Source organism: Cotesia glomerata, linkage group LG1 (genome assembly GCF_020080835.1).
Source record: "Cotesia glomerata isolate CgM1 linkage group LG1, MPM_Cglom_v2.3, whole genome shotgun sequence".
Taxonomy (NCBI): domain Eukaryota; kingdom Metazoa; phylum Arthropoda; class Insecta; order Hymenoptera; family Braconidae; genus Cotesia; species Cotesia glomerata.
The window spans coordinates 32,342,479-32,356,364 of NC_058158.1; the positions used below are offsets into that span (position 1 = coordinate 32,342,479).

At 28.1% G+C, this 13,886-nt stretch overlaps 1 protein-coding gene across 3 annotated transcripts in view; it reads right to left on the reverse strand.

Annotated features, from left to right (window-relative positions):
• The window catches only part of LOC123265979, a 172,222-nt gene that overhangs the window by 26,209 nt on the left and 132,127 nt on the right, over positions 1–13,886 (reverse strand). For all 3 annotated transcript variants that reach the window (XM_044730011.1, XM_044730003.1, XM_044729995.1), the window contains one exon: positions 10,441–13,304. In XM_044730011.1, coding sequence (XP_044585946.1) covers positions 10,441–13,179 — 2,739 coding nt within the window. In that variant the 5' untranslated portion in view covers positions 13,180–13,304. The remainder of the gene's footprint in view (positions 1–10,440; positions 13,305–13,886) is intronic.

A 13,886-nucleotide genomic window follows, 5' to 3' on the forward strand; every position in this document is an offset into this window, starting at 1 on the left:
AAAATTAAATGTCTTTATGAGAGAATTTATGCCAGTCAATAAATATTTTACGATCAGTATCGCGCTGTATTTTATTTAAATACATTAAATTGGTGGCTGCGACACTAGATCGTGTGCGATAATTTTTTATCGATTTAATTATTGGTTTTCGATACAATACGCCCGTAAAAATCACTGCATATCTGATTATATTGTAATGTACGTGAATATAAAGCAATGATTAAATCAGGGTAAAATATCTGAGCTTTTCTGGGCCGAAAAATCCGAAAATCCCTGATGAAGATATAATGAGAATAAATAAAAGTTTAGCGAACAATATGTACAAAGATTACTGTAGTTATTGCCGGTAGTTTGAATCCATTACGACTGACCTCTCGGCTATTAACAAACGAATTACATTTGGTGTCATGTGCACGCCACGTCTCAGTGAATGTCCGGTCGCCCAATGTACTGTTAAACTCTATAAACTAGATACTGCTATTACAAAAATTTACTTTTACTCATGATTCTCTATTTTATTATATTATTCAGTGCGATATCCAACATAACAGATATCTCCGACGATTTATCGAGCCATTGAATAAAGTATCGATTTAACAAATCTTTTATAAATATATAAGTATAAATATTCAAGTTACTATGTATACCTGTGTATCTATTTTTTTCTGAATTCCAACATTTGAAAATAATTGATTATTTACGTAAAAAAACTAATTCAAAATTAATTAAACTTTTTTCGCTACACCCAACAAAGAATATATCACAATTATTCTGCCTGCATGATATTTATTTTTGTTCTGTACAATCTTTTTTTTACTTTATACTCCAGTACTTCTATTTAATTAAAAAATAAATTATTTTCTACAAGTCGCTTTACAACTTTAAATTATTTTATTATTTCCTTAGTTTTTATGCTCAAGGCCATAATTATGATTAGCAAAAAAAGGATCAAATTAAATGTTTTTTTAGTGTAATGATAATGATCATTGATCTAGCGATAGTCAAACAAGTTTTGCTGAATAATTCAGTAGCGTGGAGAAAATGTTTAATAAAGGCCAATGTTAAATAACAATGAACTTTAATTTGTAATTTCGTCTAAAATAGTGTTAGGAATGAGAAAGAAAAATAAAAATTACAAGTTTCCGTGAAAAAATTTTTTAATACGTCCCGGTCAAAAAATTTGAAAAGTCCATACCATATATGGCAATATATGGCCTGATCTTGAATACGCATTCCTTGAAAAACAAAAAAAAATTATCATAATTTTTTCTATTATTATCTTACCACAAAATTTTTTCACAGTTTCTCATACAATACTTTAATTATTGATAAATTTTAAAAAATAATTTTTTTTTACACTGGTGCTAATTTAAAATAATGAAGTTTACTTCATCAGTTATATAATTTTTATAAACGAGCGATCCAATAAATGACATATGTATGTACTGAAGATTCATTTAGTAAATGCAACGTCTGTATAGCATTGACGTCTGGTTCATGCCGTCATATTAGTATGTAAATGTGTCTGAACAATATAAACAGACGCGAAGATAACGGAAGTTAATGCTTTGTTGTTCATGCATTATTAAACTTATTTACCATTGCATTTATAGAGAACCATTTACGGTTTGTAGTGATGTACTGCTCGCATCAGATGCAAACTTTTAATTTTATGTCAAACCCAAAACCCTGTATGTACATAATACAATCTTGAACCCTTCGTTTGTGTTTGTTTCATCTCGCTCACTCTTTTCATGGTAGATGACAAGTTTAATACTACTCGTCTATCTAAACTCTTCCTACTGTGTTTCGAAGGCGCATGTGTGTGTTGATGGTTTCGATAGGGCTGATAAGTATTCATACTGGTAACAGAATGCTCTAGTATTGGTATGTATCACTTTACTTTAGTTATATCTATCATATTCATTACTCTATAAAGTGGCGATAAAATAAATTTGATTTGCAAATTTAATTTAGTACGTCACTATAGCTATTCCCTTCATTGGGTCGTTGAGTATCAATTTATATAGTTAAAAAATTTATTAGTTTTTAATTTTAATTTATAGTTTTTAAGTTAGTTATGAAATTTTTATCTAAGTTAAATAATTAACTCTAAACAACCCTATAATAAATGATAGTTTAAAAAACTAAAAAGTAGAAAATAATTTTTAATGATTGAGAAAAATATTTATTTCATTTTGAATAAACATGGAGTGCTTGACATAAATTGTTGTAAATATTTGATTGATAATATTGTAGAAATAAATATATAACAAATATTTTATAAAGCGTCTCAAACTTTTTTTTTTACAATAAAATCAATTTATTGTTGAAACATATTATTGAAAATTATTATCTATTTTTTTCCCTGTGAAGGTAATCATTTTTTAAATCCTTGATACGAGTCCAAATTTTCAAATTAATCAGACGTCTTGAAGTTAAGGTTAAGCTAATAAAAAGAAAGAAAATTTGAAAAATGTTCATTGTACCGAATAAAAAATTTTTTTTTTTCAAAATGCATTTGTATATAAGTACACCATCCGAGGAAAAATGGCCACTCTAAAATAAAAATAAAAAAACATTTTTACGATGGCTCAGTCACTCCGCAATTTTGCTTTGTTTAGACTCTTTCTAATCCAAGAAAATAAATCAAACAACAAGCGCTCGGAAATCTTCACCGAGATGTAGAAAAAAAAAACGTTTTTATCAGTGGTGTCTCATTTTACCTCTTATTTTTCTGCTATGCAAAAATTTCCATTAAAGTTAAAATTGAAAAAAAATTTTGAATATATACATTTTGTTACGCTTTGTGAGTTTGATTGTAAAAAAATACGACATAAAATAAATATTTGTTACACAATTTATCCCTTTTATTCGTGTCAATATCTAAAAAAATTTAACGCTTTTTCATCACTGAAGAGTAAATTGAGCTTTACAATTTTTAGTGCATTAAAAATAACAAACTCTTTTGATATCTAACCGTTTTAATATTGATGAAAAAAAAAACTTGTCTAGATGGATCAGATAGCTAATAATTATTCATAAATTCTCAGATAGACTCTAAAATCATGTATAATTAATTGACAGTTTATTTATTTTTGTGTTCACAAATCACCGCTAAATATTCAAATCAAGTATTATTAATATTTACTTTTTTCTTTTTATTTATTGTATGGCTTAATATTTTTAATGGTATGAGTGATATTGCGATGAATAATTTAATTAATAACTTCATTTAAATATCTTAAAGAATATTGAAGCAAATTTATTACTTGATTTTTTTAATTTAAAATATGGGAGCAGTTGACGCCGGTCTTAAGACATTATATCTAGAGGTAGAAGATGAGGGGTAAGGGTAAAGCGAGGTCTTTTAGATAAAAAGGTGGTAATTTTCTTTATTTTTACATTTTTGCAGTTACTTAGTAAAATCATAAAACTTAACTAGGGAAAAAATTTAATGTAGAGTAAAATAAGTTTCTTAAAAAAATTATCTTAGGAAATTTTTATATTTTTTCTCCCATGAAAATCGAATAAATTATTCACTCATTCCTTTTAAGACTTATTAGATATTTTAAAATTGAAGTAAGATGAAAAAAAATTTAATACCTTAAGCTCAATTATTTCTTTTTGTAGTTAAAAAAAAATTCATTATTTAGTCAGATAAATTTATTCAAGTATTAATTTTTTAACAAATATATCATATAGGATCTATTGATTTTTGAAGGAATCAATTACGAGTATTCATGATTAGAAAAATCGAGAAAAAATTCATGAAAAAATTAACATTTCAATTCAAAATGAAATTTATTGAAATGCTAATAAAAAATAACATGGGACCAATGTCATAAAGGAATCCGTAAAAATCTAAAATTCAGTTGAAAACATCAATGAAATAAGAATAAATTTTTGAGGCAGCGTGGTATAAAAACTAAATGAACCCAAATCACAATTATTTTTTAATGAATAATGAAAATTAAGCATCATTAAATGATCATTGAAATTCTTTAAAAACATAAAGTGTACGATTGATATAAAAATATCACAAAACTTCAAAAGTTATTGAAACAAAAATTTTTTTGATGCAGCAAAGAGTATTGCTAATTGATAAAATAAATTACTCGAGAACATTAAAGATCTCTTACAAACTTTAGATTTGAAAATATATTATATAACTTGGGAATAAATTTTGGATCCGTAAGTTTATTTCATAAAAAATTATTAATTATTAATAAATTTGAATTATAAAGTTTCAAAGTTTGAAAGTTATTTTCTTACTTAAGCATCGAAAGTATGTATAAATTTATATTAGATTGGTATTGGAATATTTCACTCTCGAACTTTTTGATCTACTTTAATATACTTGGGAAATCGTTTGAGTTTTATACGTAATGAATTTGCTACTAGTCTTTTGAATTCATTAGAGTTATTTAAGTATTTTTATCTTTTCTTTGATATTTGTTATTGAGTATACATAAGTCGAAACCTTTATAGTAATTATTGAGAAAATTTTTGCAGGCATAAAAAGTTTATTCGTTATCTTCGATATGATTATTATAGAAAATTATATTAATAATTCAATTTTTTGAGGTTTTGATAATTATAATGATAAATTATGACTTTAATTAAATACACGGTATGAGATGAGCAAACGTGTTTTTAATTACTGAGAAAATGGAAAAATAAATTGAAATAGTCGAAAAAAAATAAAGTGATATATGAACCTATTATTTAGTCAGTCTTCGTGTTTATAGGAACGTGTGAATTATAGATACCAATTTGTACTGTATTTGTGGTCAAATAAAAATTTTTAATATAATGCAACGGTTCATTTCTTGTAATAAAAAATTTTATTCAATTGTTTTAATTACTATTCATTTAAATAAAATAATAATTGTTATACAGACTCACAAAGTAAATAAATTTTAATTTTTTTAATTAGTAAAAATGTGTTTTAAGTACTAAAAATTAAAAAAAAAAGTAAATAATTAAGAATAAATCAAAGCACTAGAAATAAAAGTACAGCAAAGTTAATGAATACAAAAAACTCCTTGATAAATATAAAGCCGGTCGAGCAATCACAATAGAATTGCTTAAATAAAAATAATAGAATGAAAATAAAAAGATAACAAAGGAATGTGAGGTATTAAAAACATTTAAAAAGCTTGATCTTTTGAAATATTAAAACACCTTTAATAAATTCAACAATTGTTTGCCGTAGCTTACTTCCAGCAGCTCACTTACGTCTTTGCTTTTCTGCTTCTTTATTTTCAAGAGCTGTTTTATCAACTTCACTTGAAAAATATAAAAAATTGTCATAGATGTTTCATCTCAAATTCGTTATTATACTCCTTATCAGACTCGACGCTCACTTGTTAGGTTGAGGTTCATTGATAAAAGATACGGCGAGTCAAACAGGTGATCGAATTTAAATATTCGTCAGTCGTTTGTATTTGCTTTGAAATAAAACAAAATTATTATTTACTTTATTCAGTACAGAATTATTCGAAAAATAAATTCTTCTAAAAATCCTTTCACTTTGTACACTTTCACTGCAATAATTTTTTAATCCGCCGTAATAAAAACTTGTTTTTACTTTTAAGGAACTCTCTTAAAATGACAATATTTTAAAATTCCAAATTTATATGGGTAAAAATTTTTTTTTACTTGAGAATAAATTTAAGAAATAGCGTGTAATAAAAAATAACAGTCAATGTATAATATAAATATTATAAATACGAGTAATGTTGTTTTAAAATAACAAAATTCGGTGAGCCAAAATTGCACATGGTCAGTACAATGACAGAAAGCGCACTAAGTGTAACAGCCCCACCCGCGTACGGAAACCCGACGCCGGGCGTAGAGAGATTCATCCCTATCGGTTGCCCCGAGCAACCAGGGTTGAAACGACGCAAGCGTCCCTCTACTTTTAAGACTGGGGCGCCGCCCGGTACTTTTTACGTCTCGCTTTTATCTCTATTCAACATTATAACAAAATATTACGTATTGATATCTGATGGCACTAAAAATCTATTGTAATCATTAGCGTCCGCTATAGCCTTATAGCTATAAAATAAAAAAATTAAATAAAGAAAAGTAAACATGTATCTCCATATCTATGCACACAAAAAAGCACCGTTCAATTTTGTTTTAGCTTTTGCAGAATTCTCTCTGAACCTTGTTCCGGCACAATATAATTGTAAATAAAATTTTTCTTTGTTTGCCATGACATTCGACGTTGAGTTAATAGAACCTTTTTTAATTTATTTAAATTTTTTTGATGGAAGATAAATTAAATTGCAGGGATCAGCGAGATATTTATTGAGAGGTTATCGTTATCGGTATCGTTATCGTTGTCGATGTCGGGTTTTCATTGATGCCAGTATTTTTACTATTGTAAAATAAGAGGATAATGCAAAGGGTCATCCAAAGTGTAAAATTATAAGAGATTACTTGTAACTAGTAGTAGTTGTACTGCACTGGGGCGGGGGGGCAGTGACATACATGGATAATGTGTAACATAAAGCGCAGTGATGTGCACTAGGCAGCTTTGATTTATATATGTCTGTTATACATGCTAAAGGGTTTGCTATTTCATACGTCATGTGATTTTAGCATGTCACTAGACAAACATGATATAATGGGCAATGTAATCGTTATTGCGGAAGCAATGTCGTAACTATTACTTACTGACTTTTAACTTTCTGGTTTCTATTTTTTTTTTATTTATTATAGTTCTACATGAGAGGAATTTATTTCTTTTCAATTAATTTCGATTTTTAGTTTTTTGTAAGGGTTATATATAGAAAAATTTTCTTTTTGTATTTTTTTTAAGGATAATAATTGAACAGTGAACAATAAAAAATTTTTAGCTATTGCATTAAAAATAATTCTTTGAATCAACACAAAAGTATTGAATATTTGACATGGAAATTATTTTTCGTCACAAAGACTAAAAAATTTTTACTGCGAATATGGTTTAAGTTTCATGTTTGTTAATTGATATTAATATTTAATATTGTATTTCATATTTTAATTGACACTAGAAATTGAAATTTCTAAATAAAAAATTCGATACTCAAATTAGCTTAATATTAAAGTATGACAAAGTTAATGAAAGCTACTGGACAAAAACAAAAATAAAATGATTTATTAATATAGTAAAATTTCACTGATCCATTTAGAGAAGCCTACGAGTGTATAGTTGTAATAAATTACAGCTCATTGAATCAGTGAAAGTTTCATTAATTACTTTTTAGAGAGTAAAAATTTAATTTTAATCGTAGACTTGAATTTTACATTCTACTTACACCCTTGCTTTTCATTGTGAGAACTGACAGAAAGTAAAGTTATAAAGAAGGCGAGATGTCGAGCTGAAAAGATTTAAAATTTTTAATACTGAGAAAATATTTATAAAAGAATTTAAGTTGAAAAAATGTATGAGATTTTAAAAGATTATTGTGAAATGAGTTAAATAAAGAAATTGTTGAGATTTGAAAAAAATTTAACATTGCATTTGTAAATTATTTAGAAAAAAATTCTCATTTAAATTCCTTATCCCACATAATAAAAAATCAATATAAATTAAGTTCAATGAATTTTGATTATTTCTGAGTAAAATTTACGATGCCTGTGCGTGTAAAAATTGGGCACGGCATCTCTAGAAAAGCCAATTGATTTAAATAAACGTTAGGACAACCGAAATAGCTTCTATAGAGTCAAATTGACGTTTTAAATTAATTGGTCAATTTATTTATGAGTGCGGCTGTTCCTTTTTAAATCTCAGTACGTGATAAATTTGTGACAATTAGATGTCATATTTAGATAGCCAGATACTAAAATTAGCAAAGAAACATTATAATTAATTTTTGCATTTTATAAAATTTTCACTTTAAGAGATTAATTAAAATAAAAATATTGAGAGTAAAAGTCTTAATTTTGTAAGATTATTTAGATTAAAAATAAAATTAAATTTTGTATTCTCCAGGGTGTGCAGTTTTGCGAAATTATCTACATTTTTTTTCTTAATAACAATATTAACATTGTTATGAAATTTTAATCTAATAGTTTCAGCAAAGTGCTGTAATTGTACTCTGTGATAATAATTAATAATTTAGGTACACTGTAGTAGTATAAAAAAATAGCCAGTGATGAAGAGTCACGACGATAGAGCGAGTTACAAGTTCTTAGCATTTAGATAAAAGCGTCTGCGACAATATTCCGTAGTTGTTCTCGCACTGGGTAAAACTTTTCTAATTGTCACAGTATCCTTAAGTTTCTCAACTTATTCTTTTTTATTTTTTCTTTTATTTTTAACTTTTTTTCTCTTACTTTATATTACTTTACTTTATTCTCAACATCTATTCCATTCATTCAAAGAGTTTTTTCTTTTGTTGTTTTTATAACACTTTTAATCTCATGAATATCTAAAAAAATATTTAGCCTGATAAATGAAAATTGAAAAGTTTAAATTCTATTAATTTTTAGCACTGAAAAGAGCAGAGAGGACTGAAAATATCGATAAATTCAAAGTCGTTTAAGTAGCGCTTGAGGGTGATAAAAATAATTAAAAGATAAAAAAGTAAAAGAATAGCCGAAGTGGCAGTCGAAAAATAAAAGGGAAAAGGGATTGAATGAAAAAGGTTGAGGTAAAGGTAAAAATAAAAAGTCTGTATGCATTATCATTCAACTTTTTGAGAGGGAGGCATTCAAGCGCATACTACGATTTATTGTGGCTTTTCTTGGGCGTTAAAGCGTACCATGTACTGCATACGTAATGCCGTCTACCCAGTTCAACTGAATCATAAATAGCTTCTACCACCTGTCTCTTTTCCTCGTCCTTCCTTATTTCAGTAATTCTTCTCTACTGCTTACATCCAAGTCCTAGAAGCCTTACTTTTCTCTGACAAGTTTTACTTTTTCATCAACTGAATTTTTAAGTTAAGACACGACGACATGTGAACCAATAAATATACATATTATATTATTACGAACAACCTGTAGTTACTATGTGGCTACCGAGAATTACGATTTATGAATAAAAAAATTCTTTTAATGATTTTCCGAGATTTTTAATCACAATTTTTATTATTTAAATACTTTTAAAATAAATCAAAAAAATAATATTGCTAAATAGGATCAATTGCCAACAATTTAATGGAACAAAATTTATAAAATCAACAATTTATTCAAAATTGCTCTAAAAACTTAACATAAAAAATTGACCATTACCAAAAAACATAAAAAATCATTTTGAAATGAACATGTGCTCGTCAAAAAATTTTTTTATTTTTTTAATTATATAAATTATTATCATTATTCATGTAATCAAACAACATGATTTCATCTGAGAATTAATAAAAGAAACATTTTTATTCATCGTTGAATAAATATATGACTAATTTTTTAATGTATAAAAACGTATCAAGTATTAAGTTACTTGTATTTTTATAAGACTTGTGATTAAATTATTATAAATTTAAATATTAAAAGTATTTACAAATGATTCAACAGAAGAATGAATTCATAAAATGTTAGAGACATTATTTATTTGTGTCTTTTTTAAATCAAGAAATAACAAGTATATAACGTGGTTAAGTTTGATTTAGAGCTTATACTTTTGTGTAGTTTCACAACAGAAAATGGAAAAAATAAGTTTTTAATATTTTTTTTTGTAGGGGAGGTGTCACGCTTAGTCACGCGAAGACAAAAAGATAAACTAACCGGGTGACAAAATAACTGCGATAAAATTACTGCAACAGAATAATCAGGAAATAATGTATTTTTAAAGTGCAAAATAAAATAAAGCGATAGTGATGTCGTTTGAAAAAATAGTAGAAATAAATATAAGTAATAATTTAAAACTTTAAAGAATTTGTTAGTTTTATAAACTGACAGATTTTTTTTTATTATTAAAATATTTGATTTAAAAAAATAAATACTAAATCTATAAAGTTTCGTAAAAATTAATCCCAGCAAAAGATGCTTTAGATCTAAGACCAAAATCTCCTATTCTGAGACCTTCGTCGCTCTAAATTATTCAAATGTATGTAAACCTGTGTAAATCTACATAGATCAAAGCCAAAAAAGGAATCATTGTAACACAAAATATTCCAAGTCAGATTTTGAAATCCACGAAAAAAACATCTGGATAAAAGATAAATCTGAAACAAATCCACAACCAATTTTTTCTAACTCTTAATTTTGAATTCAAACTTGTTCTTATGATTAATTTATCGAATTCTTATCACGCTCACTTTTTTTCACTTCATCTTCATCTTAAATCGATAAAGAAGCTGAAGGAACAGTAATTACATTAAAAATAAATTTCTAATTAAAAGTTATAAAATGAATCAGTCAAGTTTAGTAGTATCTTCAATCAGTGTCTAATTTTGTCCTACTTCTACAGAATTATTATAGGTTTAATTAAATTTAGTAACTCACCAATTTAACTGCATGATAATCCCTTTTTCTGAGCATATCCATTAGTCTTTGTCTCTCCTTCATTTCTTTGGTATTATAAACTTTGCATTCATTAAGCCGATTAGCCTCGCGAATATGTAAGTTTTTGTAATCATCACTGAGAACACTGTTAAAATTGAACCGCTTAACTTGGTTAGTTTCCTCGTTAAACAAGCGCTCAAACGAATCATTATTTCCCTTTGAATTATCAACAGAACTTTTTAATAAACTTAAATTATTGTAAACATCACTATTAATTGTCGGAGTACATGAACTATCGTTATTAATCATAGTTTTGTGTTTAACTTTAAACAATTCACCGTGGATAGAGTCACTATTAGCTTTTGAATAAATTGGCTCAACTTTCAAAGACTTTTTAGCATTAAGTAAATGGCTTTGAAAACAATCGTCATTCTTATGCTGAAATATTGAGTTTTCAGCAAAGTCTGCCACCAAAGTTCCCCGACTTTCCAGATCTTTGGTATGGATTGCTCCCCGATCTCTATCTAACTTGAGCGTACTTCTGTCCTCATAAGACTCTTGTAGAATTTTATCCGTTACTTTATTTGTACTACTGCTTCGAGATCTCGAGGTTAAGTTTTTTTCAACTATTTCTATTTTATCCGCCGATGATTTTTCTTCATCAATCACCTCCTTTAATCTGTCTTTATTATACTTATTAAAGGTGCTTAAAACTTTATCATTTTCGGTATCAACAGAATGTTCCCTGCAAGTGTTGTCTTTGCAGTAATAATTGTCACGTCTCTTAAAACTTTTAGCTCCCACATTTGTAAACTCCGAGGAATTTGAATTCTGATGAACTTCTTTAGTAAAATTCGCAAAACCTCGATCAGGCTCTTCTTGATAGTCTTCTTTGTATACAGACTTTTTCGCCGCAGGTGTGAGAATACTCAAAAGATCGTCAGAGTTAACTGTTTTACAATGTAACGAGGAGTTATTATTTATTATTTGATCATTATCGTGATCAGTATTCCTTGTGACGAGCCTAATATCATGTACTCTACCAATAGTGATATCAAAATCATCATTAGCATTGCAATCGCCGAGCTGCTTGGTTAATAATTTCCCAAGCGGCTTAAAACTCGAGCAACCAGATTGATTATTGAATAAAGTATGCTTGAAAGTTTCCTCTCGATTATTCCGATCGTTAAAATCTCGCCGTGGGGGTGGTGGAGGTTTTTTAACCTTATTTAACTCTTTGTTAACAGTTTGATGATTAATAGGCTCCTTCTCAACTGTTGTTTCATTGACGGATTCACTATTAGATACGTGTTGATTCACTGGCGCTGTAATTAACTGTCGTCGGCTTTCTCTGGCCTTATTTTTTGATGGTGGATCGTCTGCACACCTGATTGGTCTCCGGCTAGCTGAAGGTACTCGTCGAATACCGTTGCTCACTAATTTTGATTTTGAATAAATCTCTTTGTCTTCCTCAAAATAACCTTTTTTTTCACAAGTAACCTTTATGTCCTGATGATACGTAGACATTCGTTGTTGCTTCAGCTGTGGATGTGGATAAAAATAATCCCCAGAGGATTCCGAAACACCGTCAGTTTGGTTTATTTTGTAGACTTTTAGATTATCAGTATCTTGATGATGAAGTCGGTGGTTTCTCAAGCCATTTCTTACTGCAGAATAATCTCTGTATGTCTCCTTTTGTGAATTTATCCGGTCATTACTTAGTATGGCCTTGTATTCACGTCTTGGCAATTGCTGTTCAGAATTTAAATTTTCAAAGCTCACTGTGTCATTGAGACGAGATTCCATTTTGTCATTAAGTAACCGAGATTCATTATTGCAGTAACGTCGTTTTTGTTCAATATTGCTGTTGGATCTCGTTAAATATATTTCACGTTTATTGCTACTATTAATTAATTTATTACTACTACCACCGCTGCAACTGGCGTTAGATTTATTTAACTGCAAATTTTGACTATGATTTAACCATTCATCAACACGTTTTTGTACTTCACCTTTTTGCAAATACATTACTTGACGCCCGGGTATTTTTTTATTCTCATATATATTTGTGTTTGATCGTGCGATTAACGAATTAAGATCACCATCACCAGCAAACGGTGACACTTTGTGAGCATCTAAAGAGATATGATGTTGATGTTGTTGTTGGTGTTCCTTTACTGGATCGCGCGGTCTCTGTCTTACCTGTGTTTGCTGGTTGACCCTGAGCACTTGTTTCTTGTCAAGCCTTTCACTTGAGCAGCAAGTGGGACGATGTCGCATTTTACCGGCTGTTATAAAGATTTTATCCAGCTGCTGATGCTTCTGCTGCAGTAGATGCTCCTGATGTGGATCGAGATGCTGATTGATGCCAGTACCAATATCAATATCTGTTTCCAGTTTAAAGTTACGGGCATTCAAGCTGCTCGAATCAGATGATTTTTCACAATCAAGATCTTCGTATCCATCCAGAATATTATTTATTGATTGCGTGTCTATTGTACTTATATTGGAATTACAGGTTTTTTGTATGTTTTCGTCGCTGCTCGAGTACAGTTTATATTGATCTTTATCAGCATCCGCATTGTCATTCTGTGTTACTCGTGGATTACTTGTAACAAACGACTTTGATTTCTGATGCTGATGCTTATAATTATAGTTATGATTATTGCTGTAGGTATACAAACAAGTATCATTATGATCGAGGGGACTGTCGTCCTTCGGATTTTCTTTTCCGTCCATTGACGTACGACTTAATAATAACCCAACCGTTCACTATTTCATATTTTTTATGTTTACATTTTTATAAATATTTAAATATCACTCCAGCTGTACCTTGGCCCACTTTATCTACATTTGGAATCAATCTGAAACAGAAATAAAAACAATTTTTATATCTGGAGAATTTAATTGTTTAAATTGTACACCTCAATCATCGAGTGGGTTGTCGTGAGAAATTTTTCTTAATCGCATATTTATGTCAAGTCTCGATCAATCATGTTATACTTTTCTTTCAAGCTGAAATAATAGGCTTAGATTATCTTCGAAATTTTGTTATGTAAAATTTTCTGAGAATATACACAGTAAAAAATTTTGCGTTATTGCGTCAAAAAATTTTGTGATAAAAATTTTTGTTAAATATTTAACACTTTTTTGTGTTAATTTAACATTTTTCTGTGTTAATTTAACACAATAAATGTTAAATTTACACAAAAAAGTGTTAAATATTTAACATAAAAATTTTTAACACAAAATTTTTTGACGCAATGACGCAAAATTTTTTACTGTGTAGTAAATTATTTTGTGGACCATCGATTATTTTAGTATGGATAGTATAATATCTGGAAATATTGATATTACTTCAAGAACAACGATATATGTTTGAAATATACCTTGTACAGAGTTTCAAAAATATTTGCCGGCATGATAGATCTAAAATATTAAAATTT